The 20,280-nt window shown below is 41.6% G+C and overlaps 1 protein-coding gene across 4 annotated transcripts; it reads left to right on the top strand.

Moving 5' to 3' along the window:
- Window positions 1-2,774: 2,774 nt before the first annotated feature.
- On the top strand, window positions 2,775-20,076 carry LOC107210386 (inter-alpha-trypsin inhibitor heavy chain H4). 4 transcript variants are annotated; one of them, XM_033517341.1, is made up of 23 exons: window positions 2,776-2,882; window positions 4,850-5,010; window positions 5,422-5,526; window positions 6,395-6,557; window positions 6,645-6,755; window positions 6,840-6,968; window positions 7,864-7,980; window positions 8,559-8,727; window positions 9,717-9,833; window positions 11,284-11,465; window positions 11,874-12,056; window positions 12,591-12,730; window positions 13,352-13,500; window positions 13,967-13,999; window positions 14,323-14,370; window positions 14,608-14,640; window positions 15,077-15,130; window positions 15,454-15,492; window positions 15,966-16,079; window positions 16,715-16,889; window positions 18,245-18,399; window positions 19,147-19,249; window positions 19,496-19,729. In XM_033517341.1, exons 1-23 carry the CDS (start codon window positions 2,808-2,810, stop codon window positions 19,554-19,556), a joined length of 2,616 nt encoding a protein of 871 aa, XP_033373232.1. In that variant the 5' UTR covers window positions 2,776-2,807; the 3' UTR covers window positions 19,557-19,729. The 4 variants fall into 4 exon arrangements, with proteins under 4 accessions (XP_033373233.1, XP_033373232.1, XP_015496635.1 ...); XM_015641149.2 differs by lacking the exon at window positions 19,496-19,729 and adding an exon at window positions 19,736-20,076 and having other exon boundaries at window positions 2,777-2,882; XM_015641150.2 differs by lacking the exons at window positions 14,323-14,370; window positions 19,496-19,729 and adding an exon at window positions 19,736-20,076 and having other exon boundaries at window positions 2,777-2,882.
- Window positions 20,077-20,280: the final 204 nt, after the last annotated feature.

The raw sequence follows: 20,280 nt of genomic DNA on the forward strand, positions 1-20,280 counted from the left end.
TGCAAAGAAAAAACACCCTGATGACACAGTGTAAGTGTCAGTGCAATTTCATCACAACATGCCCTCACCAGGAGGAAGCTGAGGAGGAGCTGATCAAAGGGGCAGCACAGAAAGTTGGAGATTTCACCCAGATTTATGTTGCCTACAGTGGCACCTCGGCGAGGGCCCTCAGGGTGGCGGCATGGCACAGGGTGGTGGCTTCTCCCCTCACAGTTCCCCCTCACGGCTCTCCCCTCACGGCTTCCCCCTCACGGCTCTCCCCTCACGGCTCTCCCCTCACGGTTTCCCGTCACGGTTTCCCGTCACGGTTTTCCCTCACGGTTTTCCCTCACCGTTTCTCCCTCATGGCTCCCCCTTTTACACTTCCCCCTTCACAGTTCCTCCTCACATCTCTCCCCTCACACCCTTCAGGGCAGCAATTCCATGTTTTCCCTTCACACAGCTCAGCTGCGAGGGCAGGGCAGAGGCCCGGCTCTCAGGGTGCCCCAGCACCGAGGGAGGGATTTCAGCTCGTACCCCAATGGTTTTTTCCTCCTGTCCCACTGGATCGAGTGAGAAGTGAGGTGCCAGACACAGCTGCCATGTCCTGCCACGGAGATGAGAACCCAGCGAGTGTCTCTATACAACACCGGCACACTCTGAGGGGGAGTTGGTTTTTTTCAGTGCTGTTTACTTCTTGATTTGCTGCATTAAACATCAAACCTGTTTTCTCCCAAACCCCAGAATGTTTCCCCTCAGCTGGATATTTGTGCTGAAACACAGAGGAACTTTCGTGGGCACCTGTCATGCTTCCCACACACTGAGTCTCTGCAACACATCTGGGGATGGTAAGGCAGATGCCGCCTTTGTTAAAGAAATTACATTTATTTTACACAGGCTAGACCTGATTAAGAGGTAAAAGTGATGCCAAATTTCTCTGTGCACCATGAAATATATCATATTTGGCTTTTGTGTCCCAAACATTTGACAGATAAAATGTGATAATGCCCATACAGATCCCAGAGAGGCTGTGGAGAGGAGCTCACATAAAGCAGCAGCAAATCCTTTGTCTTTTAGGGGAAAGCCTCCTTAAAAATACTGCTGGTGCATTGCCTTGCCCTGTTTTGTTCACTTAAAAAAATTATTATTTGTAGCCCAGACCCCACCTCCTCACTTCAGTGGGCTCAATTTCTCCATGGAGCACAGGCTGAGCTTTTTCCCAAGAAAGATCCTTCCAGAGCATGAAAAAAATCATGGTGGAAAAAATTCCTGCCCTGATATTGTTGGAGCTGCCTTTGCATTAGGTTTAACAAACCCTCCTTAATTAACCTGTGTTGAGAAGTTGGAAAGAGGTTGTTTGATAGGTGTAGAAATGGTCATGAGGGACAAGTGGGGCAAAAACTTGTTGTCGCTTTCTTTATTGTGGTAAAAGCGTCTGACCTGCAGGTTTGCAGGTAGGGTACCACGACAGGGGGGTTCTGTATTTCAGACCCTGCTTTGGATACATTGGTACTGATTCAATAAAGCACAGAAACCTTCGTGTCCCACACAGATTCTACAGGGAAGCCAAGTAAGGTATCTACCAGTAACGTGGGATTTGGCAAACAGCTCTATTTCCAGGATGCTGTCAAGCTCAATTACTTGTGCTGCTTCCAAGTGTGACAATAAAGACTGGGCATTTTTTTTGGTCTTTCTGTCTTTTAATGTGGACCTCATCTAAAAAATGTGAGGGGCAGAGCTGACACTGCAGCCTAAATCTGTGCAGCAAAAGCAGCTCTTTAATGTCCACATGATTCTACACATGGGCATTAGAAAACTCATGACAGATCCACTTAATTAAAGCTTTGGCTCTTGCAGCTCTTAGGCCACTAAGTGTCTAATCCTGTGTATTTTAAAGGATTAAAGCATTACACGAGTTGTACAAGTTCATCAAATGTATAACAGTTTAATTTTTTGTATTTAAAATATATATGTACATGTCCTGCTAGAAAGAATATGGTATTTGCAAGTAGTATAAACAATCTGCCTGAGAGGAATAAAGTTTATTTTTTAAAGGAGTTACTCAAAGCACAAGCCTTGTAAGACCAGGCTGTGCTTAGCACATTCTTTGTAGTGAACTTGTAGATGTCTGGTAAGTAATAAATTATTGAGCTCTGCTTTAGTGTCTGCTTGCAACTCCAAGGCCACTAGAAGCTTGCTCTCCACATGGACACTTTGTAAAACAGGCATGAAAAGAACACAGATGCTTGTATTTCCACAGGATCTTTGTGTTAATTTATGACAATGAATGGCATTACCTACCAAGTATCATGGCCTGTTGGGCAGGGAGGCACAAAGGTTGAGAAAGCCATCAGCTGTAATATGTCACGTGAATATTGCCTGTCCTGGTAACCTCCAGATCTCTGAAGGGCTTGTGATAATGTTAAGGATGTGCCCTTTCAAATTATTACTGTGGAATATGGTAGAGATTCTTGCAGTTTGTTGCACAGACCAAGTCATCTGCCTGAGACATTTGACATGACACAGTGAAATCTAATTTTTAAAAAATATAGAGAGATTTCTTTAAATTATGTTTTAAGAAAAAATATTAATTTCTTAAAAAATTATTCTAAAAAAATTTAAAATGTATTAAAATTCTAATGTCTAAGAGCAAAGATCTGTTGGAAAAATAAGCATTAACTGAGTCCAAATTTTGCCTATGTTTAATAGGTAAATATTAAATTGCTGTGTCTCTTCAAAGTCTACATGATATCCCCAAGTACAAGTTACTCATTAACTGATTAAGTAAGATAAATAGAGATTTCATTTGAAAATTTATTTTTTCCAAAATGGAGCAGAGAACATTGCTTGCATTGATGGTCTTTTCCTCACTCATAATACTATCAGAAACTATTGATCAGAAGGTATTTGCTCTATTTTTATTATAAATATCTCATTTGCTCATTTGTTGATGTGGTGGTATCGTGGAAACTGGCCAGGTAGTGCAGGTAACCACCTCCCAGGGAGACTTGGGTGGATTGTGTTGAGATTTTAAAGCTTTGGGTCCTTTTATGGTCTTTTTGGTTGTTTGTTTGGGCTGTTATAGTACAATTGTAGCAGGAGGCACTTGCAGATGTGTTTGATCATGCTCTTCATTTGGGATGTAAGATACCAAATTTGAGAGATCAGCAGCTCTGCTTTGGCCACGGGATGAGGCTTGGATCTTGACACAGGACCAAGCAAGCACTATGCAGTGCCAGGAGGTTTCTGATGAGTGTTAAACAATAAATAGGGAATGGAAAAGAGAGAAATAGAAAGTTATTTTCACTGTGTGGAGGAGCAAACTCTGTTTTGTACCATCACAGTGATGACAGGTGGCATTTTAAAAACATTAATATTAGAGAGGAAGAGGAAGCTTTAAGTCATAAGGTTTCTCTGTCCATGTGCCTATTCAGAAAAGTGTGAAATGGAACTGAAATGTGGATGGTTGTTGTGGGGCAGGGCCAGGCCTTGTGGCTGCTGCAGGGGCAGCCGGGAGCTCTGCAGGAAGGCATGGATGGGGTGTATGGGCCCACAGTGCCTTTGCTGTTGGGTACATGCCTGGGGCTGGTCCTCTGCTTCTTTCACCAGGGGCACAGCAAAGCTCCTCCTCATGCTGCATCCCACTGAGCCCTGGTTTGTGCTGGCCACAGCCTGAAAAGCTGCCAGGGCTGGGCTAGTGCAGGGGATGCAGGTCCTCCTTCCTGCAGCACCCGTGGGCATGTGACAGAGGGGTAGGTTCTGCTCTGGGTAAATTTAGTGCAGGACAAGCTCCTCCTGTGTTGGAAGGATCCTCAGTGGGCAGCAATGGCCACCATGTGCCTACACTGACCTAGTGAGCCACAGTTTGGGGCTTGGTGTTCCTTATGGCAAAACCTCACCCTGAATGTGCCATGGGCAGGTTTGAGTATGGCAGGGCATAACTTTTGAACTTCAGCCAGCATCCTAACTGAGAAGAGGCCACTGGATGGTATTAATTGGAGATTAATTATCAAAATGACTAAGATCAATTAACCATTTAAAAGACTTGGTGGCTGGAAAAGTAAAAACAGAAGTGCAATAATATGCTCTGATGCTGAGCTTTTTTATCATCTGTTGTACTGTTGTGAGGCTGGTGATATCCAGATCAGCTTTTTTTAGTGCCACTGCTGAAACATGGGTTTACCTTTAGAGAGACTTCCCAAATGCAAAAGAAGGTGTCCATGTAGGCACCTGCTCCAGGCAGTTCTCAGTCCAGTCACCCTCTGGGGTGTTCCAGGAAGCTGCAGAATGGTGCTTTCCTCCTTTGGGCATCAGGGGTCCTGGAAGAACCAGACCAGAAGAAACATGAGTGCTCAAAGGGCATCTCTGCTTGTGCAAACAGTGAGGGGTTGGGAGGCCCAGATGAGGTTTCAAGCCTGCTAAACATCCTGTGGGACACCAGGTACCAAGTTGGAAAACAGACAGCAAAGTCAACAGCTGGGAGAGCAAATAAACAGTGTGCAAAAAACAGGGGCCTTCCCTGGGTCAGGCTTAAAGAGGCCTCTGAACTTCCTGAGGAAAATCTTGGGCAATGCACTGAGGTATTGCAGCAGCAGTTTCCCTGTACCCTGAGGAGAGAAAAAGGTCCAACAGAAGCTTCTGTGGAGCAGCAGAATGCAGCTGTAGCTGCAGGTTTTGCATGGGACAGTGGCTGTGGCTGCAGAGAAGGGAATAAGCAGACTGCTCCAGAGCAATCCTCTCCCCAGTTACAGCCAGGCTTTTTAACAGTTCATTCCTTCATCAAACTTTTCCAATAGCATCATCCAGGTAAAGGATGGCTTGGAAGCAAAACCTGGGTGTTTCTGTCTCAGACTGTTTATTATTTTTCCAGCCTGCTATTGAAATATACAGCCTCCATGTGGACTGCAAGGTCACATCACGATTTGCTCACACTGTCATCACCAGCAAAATTGTCAACCGAGCCAATGAGTCCCAGGAGGCCACCTTTGAAGTGGAGTTACCAAAGACAGCTTTCATCACCAACTTCTCCATGTAGGACCAGTCCTTACCTGCCTGTCAAGGAGGCATATCTGGGGGGGTTCATCTTTCTGCTCAGGAACTGCTGGGCAATGAACACAAAGAGGGTCCTCTGTAAAAATGCTCTGTGGGGCTAAGTAGTAGGCAGCCAAATAGAAAAGAGGTGCCCAGGGCCAGGCTGCCTGCTGCACAGGGTGGGTGACAGACATGCTCAGTGGTGTTTCTCCTACTCCAGCCTCCTCAAGACTCTACAAGGAGAAGGGTTGTGTTGTGGTAATGGCTCCTGGCATCCTCCTGGGTGGGGAGGGATTTGGGAGGAAACAGTGTCTCTTGCTCATGCCCAGAGAGCCACAAAAATCTTCTGGTGATTTCCTTTCCCCAGTTCATTCCTTCTAATATTAATTAATTTCTATGGAAACCAAACAGATCCATCGATGGTGAAGTGTACCCAGGAATAATAAAGGAGAAAGCTGCTGCTCAGAATGAGTATGACACGGCAGTCTCGCAAGGACAGAGTGCTGGCCTCATCAAGTACGTTGATATTCTGAGTAAGGCTGCCCCAACACCCCTTCTCAGCTTCCTGTTTGGCTGGGGGCAAATTAAACCCTGGAGACAGACACATCTCAGTGGGGAAAAATGTGAAAATCAGTCTTGGGTCCTTGGTGGGAGGGACAGTGTGTCTTTGTAAATATATATATATGTAAAAAAAAAAAAAAATTACATATATATGATTTATAGGTGGTCATGCAATGGGCTCTATTAGGAAGCATCCCTGTTTATAGCAATACCTTGAGACTTGCTGTCACAGAATCACTGAATCACAGATCACAGAATGTTCTTGAAAGGATTCTACAAGGACCAAATCCAACTCTTAAGTGAATGGTCCATAGTGGGACTGAACCAACAACCACCGTGTTTCTAGCACCATGCTCAGACCAATTGAGCTAATCTCAGGATCAAGGGTCATTAAAGGCTGTCTAGTTCCAAGCCCCTGCCATGGGCAGGGACACCTTTCAGGTTGCTCAGATCTCCATCCAGCCTGGCTCCCCGGGCTGGGATGATGCTCAGTGCTGAGTCTCAAGCCCAGAGGACAATGGCACTTGAACAGATGTCACAGTTTCAGGGTGTGTTTGATCTGTGCTTCACAGGTATTCAGTCTGAAGCATGCAGGGGTTTCTGCACCATTTCTCAACTTGCACCCATTCATGTAGTATATGTGGTGTACATAATAGCTCCTGCAGTATAAAAAATCCTTTCCATGATGAACAATATTTACTGCTACTCTTTTTTCTTTTATCCCATGTGGCCCTTTGTCCTTTAATTTGCACACTTTACGAACTCTTGGCCACCACAAGGAAACCTTCCCTGCAGGAGATAAATCCCTGCTCTTCCCTCCCAGAATTACAGACAGAAAGCTGGAGAAGTTCCATGTGACTGTCAACATCGCGGCCACCAGCAAAGGCACTTTTGAGCTGACCTATGAGGAGCTGCTGAAGCGGCAGCTGGGGAAGTACGAGCTGCTCATCAAGGTCCAGCCCAAGCAGCTCGTTAAGCACTTCCAGGTGAGCCGGGCAGGGAGCAGTGCCCTGGGTTTTGGCACAGCCATGATCCCTCCGAGAAGCTGATGCTGATTTCGTCTCTGCTGCCAGATCGACGTGCACATCTTTGAGCCCCAGGGCATTCACTTCTTGGAGACAGACAGCACATTCATGACAAACGAGTTAACTGAGGCACTCACCACAGTGCAGAACGAAACCAAGGTAAAGCAACAGCTGCCAGAGGTTACTGCCAGCGGCAACTCTAAGTTATATTGCTTTATATATTTCCTTCTGATTACTTTGCAGGCTCGTATTTCATTTAAGCCAACTCTAGATCAACAGAAGAAAAATCCTGAACTTGGCGAAACGCTCCTCAATGGTGATTTTGTTGTGCGTTATGATGTTAAGAGAGAAGCCACTGCAGGTGATATACAGGTAAAAAAAAATAAAAATGGAAATGCTTTCAGATCACAGATAAGTCCAAATGTGAAGTGCAATCAGCAAAACAGCAACATTTTCTTTGAAACACCAAGAATGACAGGAAAAGCTCTTTCCATTAATCCAGGGTCAGCCAGAACTGAGGGTGATATTCAGTAAATTCCCAGAGACACCAGGTATATTGCAAAACCAGATCACTCAGGAAAAAGATCAGTCTCTCAAATTTTATTCAAATACCAAATCTATATTGTTATTTCATAGATGTCTCTTTACACTCTTTTTTTTATTATTATTTTGGCTCCTCTAAAGTGTATTTGTGGCTTCCTGCCAATGAAGTTTAGAGGAATGTGATTTGTATAACTTAAAATTTTGCTTGGTCTGTTTTTGTTTTTTGTGATAACAGAGGCATAACTAAATACAGCAGGAACTTTACAAATGTTTATGAAGCAATGCATATTCTAGGGAACAAAACAGGGTATTTTCCAGATGATTTCACTAATGAAATATACATGTATACTTGTATAAGCTGTTTTATATACAATTTACATATAAAAGGTGGCAGCCACAGTCATTCAGCAGAGATGTGCTCCTAGGTAATGATAGAGGTAATGTAATACACAATGATAATATGCATGTATCATACATATGGCACTGAGGTGTCTAATATATATGTATGTATGCATGCTGCTCTCAGGTAATTTGCTCTCTACAGTCTTGCTTCTAGCTAGGAAATGAATTTTACTTTCTTTAATTTAAGTTCTTTGGTTTGGGCTTATCGAGAAGAGCAGAATGCTGAGCATACCCCCTACTTCTTGCTATGGCAGAATGTTAAGATTTATTCTTTATTTCTTTAGATGTACTTTTATAGGTGATTTCACATTCTGTATTTCAGATTGTCAATGGGTATTTTGTCCATTACTTTGCACCCCAAGAAATGCCAGTGTTTCCCAAAAATGTCATCTTTGTAATAGACCGAAGTGGCTCCATGACAGGCAGAAAAATCGAACAGGTAACTTCCCTCAGAGCATGACCTCTGTTAGCAGCAGTCACACACCCAACCTTCTGAGAAAGCAACTGGGAATTTCTCATTGGAAACACACACACTGGTTTTGTACACAGCAAAACATTCAGACTTTGGGAAATGCTTGAAAATACATATGCACAGATTGAAGTTATTAAAGAGTAACACTGGTGTGACCCAGTTATTTTTATGAGTACTAAACATTGGGCCAGAGAGAGCTTTCTGTATCTTTGTAGAACTTTTTGTGTTTTATATTTTTCTTTAATGAAGCTTTGAGAGTTAATTTTTCTGTTGTCTGTTTTATATTTATTGATGACTGTGTATGCAGCTCTGCTTGAGAGCAGACAAGTTCCCTACAGCCCTCATAGATTGTATTTTGTGTCTGTAAGTTAAGTGAATTGATTATTTCTGATGGTCTCAACCTAAAACATACCTCTAGGTTTTAACAAAGGCATAGGGCTGCATCTGGAACAGAGCTATAGAGAAACCCCTTATTACATTGCAATTTCAATCCCAGTTCAGGCAAAGTGGAAATCATCAAAATTATTGTTTTCTCCTTGGAACAGACAAGGGATGCCCTGCTGAAGATTTTGCAGGACCTCCGCCCAGAAGATCATTTCAGCTTTATCACCTTCAACAACAAAGTGGTGGAGTGGAAGAGCTCTTTGCTGCCAGCCACTGAGGAGAACGTGGCCAGTGCTGCAGCATTGGTGCAAACTCTCACTGCCAGGGGAGGTACACGTGCTCATAGCCACAAATATGCACCCACTGGAATGAATTGCTTAGAAAATAATTATTTTTATTACTTATATAGTGCCCCAGAGCTACCTCCAGCTCTTTTGTAAGCTACCACTTGCTTACAAAGCAAGTCAGTTTTTAATACTTGTAAGTGTTGCGTGGGAAAGAAAGCCTGTGAGTAGACACACTGGTGACTACATTATGAGATAGGTATCTATATAAGAAATGCTTACACCACATCTATGAAACATACAAGCCACAAAGTCTTGTTTCCAATTTTTATCATAGAGATAATTGGAAGAGTCCTTGATAGCACATTTTTTTCTACAGAAAAATAGCAATTTACTCAACATTTGACAGCAATTTGCTGATTTTTTTTCTTTTTATATCAAGTGTCCCCTTATTAAAAAAATCAAAGAACCACATCCAAAGTTATACTCCCTTGTAAGCCATGCCACAGAAATAAAACAGGCAAAACAGACATGTGGCATTTCAATTGCTGCATCAGTCAGTGTGCTTGGTGTTATTATTTAGTTTTAAGAATATTTCAAGGGCTCTGTCTCCCTTTAATGTTACACTGTCAGTATTAACAGAAGTTTCCTTACCCCAGGCACTAACACCAATAAAACCACTCATGCTCAGCTCTTTTCTCTGACTTCTTACATAAGGCAGGGAAACTTTTCTTAAATATAGGTTAACAGATGACAGTGTGTTTACTTAAGCACTTTTTAATGGCTCTAGACATGTTTGTATTTCCCATGACATATGTGTGGAAAATGGTCCCAAAGGACTACTCTGGCACTGCCATTGCAATATAACACCCGGTAATTAAGTCCAGTAGGCTAAGTCCCTAAATCCTCCTCTCTTGGAAGGATTACTTCCTGCAGAAAACTTTAAACAAGTCTGCAGGGCCTCTGCAGATGGAGGGCAGTGATATCTGCAGGTGATTCTCCTGTTTGGGTGAGCAATGCCTGCTCTCATTGCAGGCACAGACATCAATGGTGCTCTGCTGACCGCCGTGGGCATGCTGGAGCAAGCCGAGGGGCTGCCAGAGCGCAGCGTCTCCATGATTATTTTGCTGACAGATGGCCAGCCCACTTCTGGTGAGTGAATACTATGCTCAGTCCTCCCTCCCCTGGGGTTTTTTTATCTTTTACACTTGCATCCCAATATTGATAGACCTAGCCTGTGTTTTAGAGGAGCTTTGGAATATGCAGGCTGAGCTACTGGTGGATCTGGAGAGGGGGATTATGAGAGAGCTCTGCTGAGGGCTGTAGGGAGTGATGGCAGAGCCTGCTTACCTGTGACTGCACATCCTTTAGCTGGGAATTGTTTTGCTGCATACCATTGCCTTCCCAGTTTATAAACTCAAGGGAATTGGAGATACTCCAGGCATAGCTGAAACAGAAAAGTAAAACACCTAGAGACAAAACATGAACATTTTGCAGATACAGTGTACAGTCCTATTTGAGAGAGATTGCTTGTGCTTTTTCACCCTCTGTGCCTCAAACTTGAGATATTTTCAAGGTGCTTCTTGTTCTGTATTCTTTGCCATGTCTTAATTAGTGATCAGCTGTGACAGCACAAACCAAAGAGCTGAGATTGAAATATCAGGTGAAATAAGCAACAGTGCAATGGCACAAACTCCCTTGCCTTGAACAGGGGTTTGTCTTAGTTTTGCGTGGCACCAGCATCATCTGTAAGCCCTTAGTAAGATCAGTCTGCCTTTTAGATTGTGTGTGCCATTCTGCTTTGGGGTTTGTTGATTTTGTTTGGGTTTTTAATAAAATTCAGCTCACAATGCTGCCTCCCCAGCACAGCCAGAGTGAGTCTCTAGTGCTCCCCACATCCAGCAGCTAGAAATCAGTCCAGGGTGGAGTGTCAGGCATTATTGCATACACCGCCTTCCTTAGCAAAGCAGCTCAAAGAGATAAATCTGAGCTGCTCCCATGATATTGCTACAGGCAGTGACGGTTTCTGCCTGGAAATGCTGATGGGGAAGCTGTCCATACATGGCCATCAGCAGCTCTTCAAATGGGGTAAGAGGATGGTGTGAAAATCATTTCCCTCTGTCACACAAAGGAGCTGAGAGAGAAGCACAGTTGAGTTCATTGGCAGTTTGCTGGAATTGCACCATTAACCAATCCATTCTTCTCTGAATTGACACACATAATTTTTATAGATGGTACTTGTATTTTGAATGCTTGATGAAGTGTGTCCATCACTGGTGTTGTTAACTTGTAGTGTGTGTCACTTCTGTACTAAAATCCTCCTCTGGCCCTGTAATCCTATAAGATATTTTGCACATAGCCATGACAACATCAGTAGAACCTAGTAAAGGTCATTAAGGGGGAGAATCACGTTCTGGCACTCCATATGCAGAGTTGTGCTTTCATTTCCAATTCAATTACCAGCATTCTATCCCCTGTCTGTTTAGTATTTTATTCTGAATTATTTTTAAAAATTTCAGGCAGAATTCTCCACTAACCTGCTGCAGTCTTTTTGCACTTGAAAAGACACAAACCCACAATGGTGTTTTTGTTTCACTTACAGGTGAGAGAAATGTGGAAGCAATTCAAGACAACGTTCAGAAAGCAATCAATGGGAAATATGCTCTTTTCTGCCTTGGCTTTGGGTTTGATGTCAGTTATAAATTCCTGGAGAAAATGGCCCTGAGCAATGGGGGAATAGCACGGCGTATCTATGAAAATGCTGATGCAGCCCTGCAGCTCCAGGTCAGGAGGAAGGAATGTGCCAGGAAAAGCATCTATCACCTCCAGTTTATGTCTAGTCCTAGTAGCAAAATCACAGATTTGCTGAGAAGAAATGCTGGGGTTGAGTTTACCCGTTACTTTAGTGGAGGGAGGAAGGCAATGTGGTTTGTACCCTCCTTTATATAGCTACCTTTGTATCCATGACACAAAGTCCTCAAATCATCCACATTCAGACAAACTGGGAAACTCACACATTCCTGTACTGTAAAAACAGAAATTGTCCAGGGGAAGTGGAGAATTTCTGAGTTTGCAGTAGTCTTACACTACTAAAGAAAAAGCTTTTTAAGGAGGCTTTAGGCATTCAACATACCGCTTTGCACAGTTTTGCTGTCATTTGTGTGTGTTCTCTGTCTCACTGTTTTTCCTTAGGGCTTTTATCAAGAAGTGGCTACCCCAATATTAATGCAAATTGAAATGCAGTATCCAGAAAATTCCATTGAAGGATTAACCAAGAACAATTTCAAGCTGTTTTTTGAAGGATCTGAAATTATAGTGTCTGGAAAAATTAGTGATGAGCTGGATCTTTTGCCAGTGGAAATTAAAGCTCAGTCAGTAAGTGCTTAGTCTACTATATTGTGAAAAACATCTCTCCCTTCTGTCTTTTGTGGCTTCAAGAAGTGTTTTGTGTGTTACCTTTGGGCATTCAGCTCTTTTCCCATTGTTTGAACTCCCAGATAATTTGCTAGAATTACCCTCTCTTGAATTTGCTACAAAAGAAAAACCTTGAAGAATATCCACAAATAAGCAAACAGCAATTTTAATTCAATTTTGTTGATTCTTTAACAAAATCCAAATATTTTGGCCTTTCAAGCACTTTTAGGTTTCTATTGGTACAATGAAGCAGGAAATCTCAATTATTTATCTCAAAATTGTTTAAATAGAATTTAATTTCTCACCATTGTTTCAAGTCCAGAAATACCTATCTAAAATGCATGCTTTTTAAATACTTTGGAGTTGCATTTTCTAATGGGAAAAAACAAAATTGAAGGACAGCTGGTACTGAAAGATACTATTTTAAGTCTAATAATGTGACTATAAATGAAATCTGGAGCTGTTCTTTTGATGGTCAGTTTTCTCCCACTTCAGCACACGAGTAATTTGACTCTTACAGAAGAAGCAAATGTCAAAGAGAAGGAGCAAGTATTCCAAAATCAAAAATACATCTTTGGGAATTTCATAGAGAGGCTGTGGGCTTACTTGAACATTCAGCAGCTTCTGGAAAAAGCGTAAGTGATTTTAATGCTTCACATAACAAACTTCTAACTTTTCAAAACACAAATTCCTTATTCACAAATAATGTGATTATAAAATACAAAGAAACTGAAATATTTCTCCAGACAGTATCAAAAACATAGGATACTGGGAGAATACTACATTACTGTATGATGAACATGAGGTGCCTCTCAGTTTCTGGTAGCACTACAACATTCAATTTCATATATATATTTACACATACTGTAACACATAATTCTTCATGAAATTACTATGGAATAGATTTCAATTGTATGGATTGTGTTGGGCTGTTCTTGCACACCCAGAAATATTGCCTGTAGATAAGGAAATGGCAATAACCAGGGAATAGAACAATATGGATGTCCATAAGATACTTCATAGATCATGTATCTATTAGTTTTATGTATTTAAACCATACATAGGCTCCAGTGTTGCAAAGAATTAAGCATTTCCATAATTTCAGGCACATGAACAGCTGAGTTATCCCCATAAGACCACTGACCCTTCAGAGATAACAAATATCTGTGAAGACACAGCTAATATGTAAAGAAATCTGAAGATAATTTGTTCATAGTCTCTAAACATTTTTGCTTCACCATTAACACAGACTTTAGTATTTCAGCCCAAGAAGAGGACCAGAAGGCCCTGGAGGTCCAAGCCTTGGATCTGTCCCTGCAGTACAGCTTTGTCACACCCCTCACTTCCATGGTGGTCACCAAACCCCAGCAGCAGGAGGAGCTGGCAAACAAACCCACCGAGGCTGGTAAAAACAGCCCCCTGAAACACTCTGCTCTTCTTGTTTCATTGTTGTTGACTTCCACCATTTGATAGTGATATAAGGAGGCAAATCAGAGACAGGAGTTCAGGGATTGGCTTCCTTTCAAAATAAAACATGCAGGATTTTTTTGAAAGGTATGAAACAGGCACTACAAGTGAAATGGAAAATAGTTTGTTTAAATATTAACTAAAGGTAGTCAAATAGCTGTTACTATTACATTCCTGACAATGCAAAAGGGTTCCACACTTTTCTCTGTAGCATTTAAATGGACAAATGAATGCAGGGAGGAAAGCATGGCCTCAGTCAGAGTTTTGCAAGTGCTCTATATACCCTTCCTTTAACACAAAGAAACTTATCAGCTGAAGCCCTTGTCCCAGTTTGCTGGTTCACATGGGTAAAGGAATTCAGTGTTGACTGAATGACACTCATCTATCTCTCTTCCTCTTGACAGATAATGAGAAGCCCAGCAATCTTCCAGTAGGAGGTAAATGTTTTCTTCTCTTCCTGTAGCATATTTTCAGAGTCTCTAATAAAAAAAACAAAAAAAACCAACCAAAACAAACAAAAAGAGTTCATGATGGTTGTTCTGTAGAGGGACATATCTGAGATTTGAAAAATTGTGTAAAAAATTGTAAGCAATGCCTGCCACAGTCTCTGCAGGTTTTGGGTAGATAACAGGGTCAAAGGGAGAAAATCTTCCGTTCAGAACATCTCAAAGGTCAAAATTATCTATGCTCTTGAGAAAAAGTAGTTCTTCAAGTCAATGGTGTTAATGATGCTTTCTGCTTCTCCCTACCACTTGTGAAGCATCTTTCAAAAGATTCCGCTCAAGAATGCGTTCTGAGGATGATTCAGGTAATTTTTTTCCTCTCTGGAAACTGCATTCATTTGTATAATAATTTTATGGGTGAAGAACCTTGGTTTTGCTCTAGTTCTTTCACAGAAATGTATTGAGGGAATCACAGTGCTGCCCTGTCTTTGGAGGTTGCCTCTTACAAAGTGGTGCTGAGGAGTTCCACAGCAGAACCACTCCTGCTAAGGTATGTGATGTAATCATGAGTAAAACACAGATGCTCTCTTTTCTTTCTCTAGGTACTCATAGACTGATGAGTGGGTTACGTGGTGGTAAGTACTCTTCTTCTGTTTCCCTTCAGAATAATTCTGTGAAGTTCAGTTCAGATATAAGGTCATATCAACCTTATTCTAATAAATGCGTTTGGATTGGAGATGCCCACTTGATATGCATTTTAGTTTTTATTATATATATTTAAGTCCACAGATATTTTATAATGAACTATAAACTTTTGAAAACAATCTTGGCCTCTTTTCAGAAATAAAAAAATATTATACATCCTGAAAATAAATGTGAAAGGTCTGGAAATATATATATTAGTAAGCTGAAAGAAATTAATGTAAAAACAAAATAATTCACCAGTCTTGGGGTACCCAGAAAATTCAGTAGGCAACAAGCAGGACGGATTTCCTGTTTCAAAGGGTGGAGAGGGAGGTGTAAGGTATAAACCTAAAGCAATAAAACATTGGGAAAACCATTTTCTTTCAGGTCGAAGGCACTCTGAGCTCCAAACTGGCAGCAACAGGAAGATGTTTTCCACAGGTAACTGCTCACAGTGGGGTCAGAGGAGCTGGCCTGGGTGTGCTGCATTCAACACTGTCCAGTGACCCTTGAAAATGGAGTTTTAAACCCTCCCACTACTCCAGCTGAGCATAGGCCCATGGCACGGTCCATCCTGAAAGAAACAGGCACTGGATGGTGTGCTGTTTCCCCCACTGGGAGATCTTGCCTTAGACAAAGCTCTCCATAGTAGTCAGTGAAGAGCTCTGCTAAAAAGGCTTCTGTCCAGCATTTGTCCTGGTTCAACAGCTGACTTAGAGAAAAATGTTTCATTAAACTCTGCTTACTAATTTTAACTATTTCAGTTTCCGGATTCAGAGAAGCTGTAATAGCACAACTTATTGGTAAGTGACACACGTCCTAGTCCCATTTCAATTAATAATGTAACTGTAACATACACTTCTTCATGCAACAATGCTTTTTCTGACTGCATCAACTCTGACCTTTTTTTTACTTCTTCTTGCAAACCTTGGCTTAGTTCTTTCCATTTAAGTAGAAGATATCCCTGTGTTCCATGAGAAGACCTCTCTGGCTCAAGGATATAAGAAATGCAGTACAACAGATTTTCAGTCTAAGCCTTTTTAAGGGCTCATTGTCCTTAGTAAACTCTATATTTAAAATCTATTGGTTGCATTCATATCAATGTACTGTGTCCGATCTTCTTTTCAAGAGTTATTTCTTTGTTTTTAATCATTCTATCCTATAGAAGCTATAACTGCTGTTTCAGGTATAAATCTATAAATTATTTTTGCTGGGCCTGTCCAGGGCACAGGCTAGATATTTTTTTGTTGCTGATATTTTTCTTCTGTCTTTTCAGCTAATGAATATCCACAACTCCTCTTACAATTACCAAGACAAAATGAAAGAATCTGCTTAAATATTGATCAAAGAGCACAAACCTCTGTCCAACTGCTGTCAGATCCAGAGCAAGGTGAGTGAGCCATGTTACCCCAATACCAAAATAAGGAGAATCACTGGTCTGTGAGTGCAGTTGGTATTTTTGGGAATAACCCCTTCTCATGAAAAGCCATCTCATGGTTGCTGCCTTGCACTGACCAGAGAGGCTGTGGTAAATTCTGCCTTTCTGTCAGGCAATATTAATGGTGCAACAGCTGGGGGCACTTCTCACAGGTCTGGCTGAGGGTCACGTTCTCCTCCTGGTGTCACATCCTCCTCAGTCCTTAGGGTTTTCTCCTACCTAGTCCTCGGGGCTTTGGAGGATGCAGAGACCTTTAACCTCATGGTCCCTCTGTGCCAACAGAAAGGTGCATGCTCTGGATGTACAGCAGATTTTCCATGGTCCTGTTCTTGAGGAGCCATGGCCTGGGCACCAGGCACCTGCTCTGATAATGGAACAGAGACACCTCTGTGCAGGAGGTGGAAGCATGGGGTTAAACAGGCTCCAGTGAACCCACCACAGTTTGGGGCATGTGGAGATGAAATCCAGAAATGCTCCACAAAAATAGATTTGAGACCCTGGGGTCATTTCAGTAACAAAACTGGAGGAGGTTTTTTAAGATCACTTGTACCATAAGAGAAGAATCACTTGACAAATTTGTATTAAAGGACTCACTGTGACGGGGAAGCTTGGACATGGAATAAATCACTTTGTGCAGTTCGATATTAACTATGTGAATCCCCCCGTGCAAATCCATGTCTACACTCATGCGATCCTTGTAAGCTACAATAACAACAACAGTTGGCTGTCATGGGCAAAGTCAGCCTCCTCCACCATCCAGGGGTAAGAAACATCTCCCTGTCCATTCCTAAACTTGAAAATATGTCAGATCTTTGTTCATTCAGGCCTCTACTTTCCCATTTACTTGGAGTAAGTGCTTCCAAATGTCCTCCTTCAGCAAGTATAACAGTGTGAGTAGCAGCAGGGTATCTTCAAAATCCCCCATTTCAAATTTGGAGAAGAAAATTAGTTTGATTTTAATTCTCCATGCCTGTGTAAAGAGAACCAGAGCAACTGCATCATCAGCCTGCTGTTCATGAATTTATGTTCCAAAGGAAAGGAGTCATGCAGAGCAGCCTGGTGCCACCAGCAGCCACTTTGTGCTCCTCCAGGGCAGAGCAAGCTCTGCAAAGTGATGGCTTTGACATTTACTGTCCCTTTTATACAGCACTTGGCTCCACACAGGCTGGGGTTTTCTTTCTCCTCAGTTTTAGCAATAACTCCCATCAGGGAAGCTGATATTTTTTATGGGCAGGCATAAAGTGTTGGAATAGCTGTCTGTAACTAAATGTCCACTGTAGGAGAAGGGATACTTTAAAAGCAGACTTTATTTGTTAGAGTAATTAGAGCAGGATCCTTGAGTTCCATAAGGAAGAGCTGAGTGTAGCTGGCTCTCCCAGCCTTTTCATATTGCTGGAATAAGTCTTCACAAGGATCTCCTGCTGGCCTGGGGCAGACAGGACGCACATCGCTGCTCCCCCCCCCACAGTTCTAGACAATAACAAGTCCTGCAACAACTGCTTTCAATTATTCTTGTAATCCAAACAGAGCCAAGAACTTGCTGGATTTATGTCCCAGTATAATTTGGCAAGCAGAATGATCTTCCTGCTCCAATCCAGCACCCGAGCCCTTGCATCAGCATTCTGGGGGGGGGGCTTTGTTAATCCTGTCTGTAGGGAGCAAAATGACAGTGACATTTGTGTTCTGCAAGACCACCTGGGATCACAATAACATAAATGGGTCAGAAAAAAGGCAAGGTCTGAAAAACTTGTGAAATAGCCAAGAAAAAAATATTTTATTTGTTCATAAAAAAGATTGAATTATTTTATTAGTCTACCTTTTTTCTCATTAAAATGGTGATAATATTTTTTTCCTATCCAAGTATTTCTTGTCATTATGGATAATATGGTGTAGCATCAGCAAAAAGTTGTTCTCTGGTATGTTGTGCAGCATAGAGAGAAAAGATATTCAACTCAATATTTTCTAGCTTAAAAATAACTACAAACAGATCAGGAAAATGCAATTGCAAAAGATAAAAGGCAAAAATGAAATTATTTTGATTAATTAATATCAGTTAGTTAAATACATATTCTTTCTTCACATTCTTCTCAGAAATAATTTCATAATTTACTTCCTAGGCTGAGAGTGTCAGTTGAAAAGGAAAGGAGCATTACAGCATCACTGCCTGATACAGTCACAGTAAAAATTTCCTTGGTCAGGTTTCCAGCTGATTTCCTTGGGCTTTATTTCTTGGACACTGAGCGTTTCTCGGACAAAGTCACTGGAGTTCTGGGTGTGTATCAGTATGGATGTGTGCAGCAAAGACTGCTCTTGTAAATGAGAGTGTTGTCAGTGGTTTGTTTCAGGGAGTTCTTGAGAAACTTTGCATTTAATTTATTCTTTGGACGTTGAACTTTTACTGCCCATCAGTCCCAAAGAGGGGAGGTCTCACCCTGGAAACATAACACACATAACATGATGATTTTCCACTCACCAGTGGCACAACCCTAAGTAGCCCATTATGGGTGTAGAAGATGTTAAAATAAGACAGAAATAATAGTTGGGCTTAGCCTCAACAATGCTGTGGAATGACATGATTGATGCAGAAAATTCATTTGATGTCAAATAACAGACTATAAATAATGGACATAAAATTGTAAACAATCATGGTTAGGAAATGAAAGCCAGCTGCTCCTGAATGTCTTGGCTCCAAAAATCCTGGTGGATTTTCAACCTAAGTTGTTTTGGAAACTTTGCAAATGGAGAGACTCCATATTCCAAAAACCACAAGGAAGAAAAAATTATGAAAAACCATCAGAGAAAGCCTGAACCTTCCTGTGGAGGGTGTTAGGGATAACAGGAGATCACAGATGAAACAGGAATTTTCTAAATTTACTTATGGAACATCCAAACATGATCTTTGGTTTGTTTTCTGAGATGAAGAGCTGCTCTCCTGGTGTTACAGCTGCCTTTTGCCTTAAACAAACAGCAACACTCAGCTGGTTTGTATTTTCAAATAATTTCTGTGTCTGTTGCCTAGGTCAATTTTATTCAAAAGCACAACTGGAGAGTGACTCCAGCAATGATCAGAGTGCTGTGGAAAGACTCCTGAGAGTGTCTGGATCTGAGCACAAAGTTTCCAGGTACCAGATATGGAGTGTGTGTGTGCTTTGAGATGTATTTTATCAACAAATACCAGAGATCGGAAGAAATGAAACTGAGGGAGTGCTTGTAAGAACATAGCTCTTTGGTGTAAATAACTTGCTTTTTAAATTTTTCCCCAACAGCCTGCATTTGTTTAAGTGATGCTACAGGGCTCAAGGTTCCTATTTCATCAGGGGGAAAAAATTACATCCTGGGGGTACAGCTTGCATTGTTTTCCTGGACAGGGAGGGTGTTTCCTCAGTTGGATTTGCCAAGAGAGAAGTTTTCTATCCTTCAACTGCTTAGAGCACACATTTCTGATGGGGAAGAAATGCTGTGAGTCCTGTGTGCAGGTCCTGGGAGTGCTGAGGTGCATCTCTGCCCATGCAGGCCTCTGACCCTGGTGCCATCTGCACATCAGGGCAGTTCTGGCCCTGCCCTTTGATTATATTACCACAATTTCTCTTGCTTTGGTTTCATTTCAGGTTGCACAAGAAAGATTACAGGCTCAAGTCAGACAGTGAACCTGTTTCCTGCTGGTCAATAGATCTAACTCCCTAGAACAAAAAAATTCTGTGGAGAAAATTATGCAAATGAAGCTCTTCCAAGTATTTTTGATACTTTCATCAAGAAAACCACACAGTTAAAGCCTTACTGCTGCTCTACATGTATCACAAATATTTTACCTTGAAATAATTATACTTTCAAGATATGATGGTGCATGCTTGTTTGCTATTTGAAAATGGTTTCTAATCTGCAATGTGGTTTTGTTGTTGAAGATTAATGTGAATGAACTAAATAAAATTGACATTATCAGCTCACAGTTTGATATGGACACATGGACTTAGGTAAATAGTAAAGTAATAAAAATCAGTAATGGCATCATCCAAGCCAACAAATGTGTCATGCAAACAGTAATAGATTTCTAAAACTTTATCCAGTTATAGATGGTGGTGCTCTTGAACCACATGTTTTGTGAAAACACCATGAGGTTTGAGGCAGTATTAGTTTACCATTTACTCATTTTCTA

This window comes from Parus major, chromosome 12 (assembly GCF_001522545.3).
Source record: "Parus major isolate Abel chromosome 12, Parus_major1.1, whole genome shotgun sequence".
In the NCBI taxonomy this organism is placed as follows: Eukaryota; Metazoa; Chordata; class Aves; order Passeriformes; family Paridae; genus Parus; species Parus major.

What these genes read in the sequence shown, in the direction of transcription:
- LOC107210386 (XM_015641149.2), top strand. Translation starts at nt 2,808, where the DNA reads ATGGAGCAGAGAACATTGCTTGCATTGATGGTCTTTTCCTCACTCATA. An exon ending in AGCTCGTTAAGCACTTCCAG is followed by an intron (nt 6,558 to 6,644) that starts GTGAGCCGGGCA and finishes CTCTGCTGCCAG; the next exon opens with ATCGACGTGCACATCTTTGA. An exon ending in CAAAGTCACTGGAGTTCTGG is followed by an intron (nt 18,400 to 19,146) that starts GTGTGTATCAGT and finishes TCTGTTGCCTAG; the next exon opens with GTCAATTTTATTCAAAAGCA.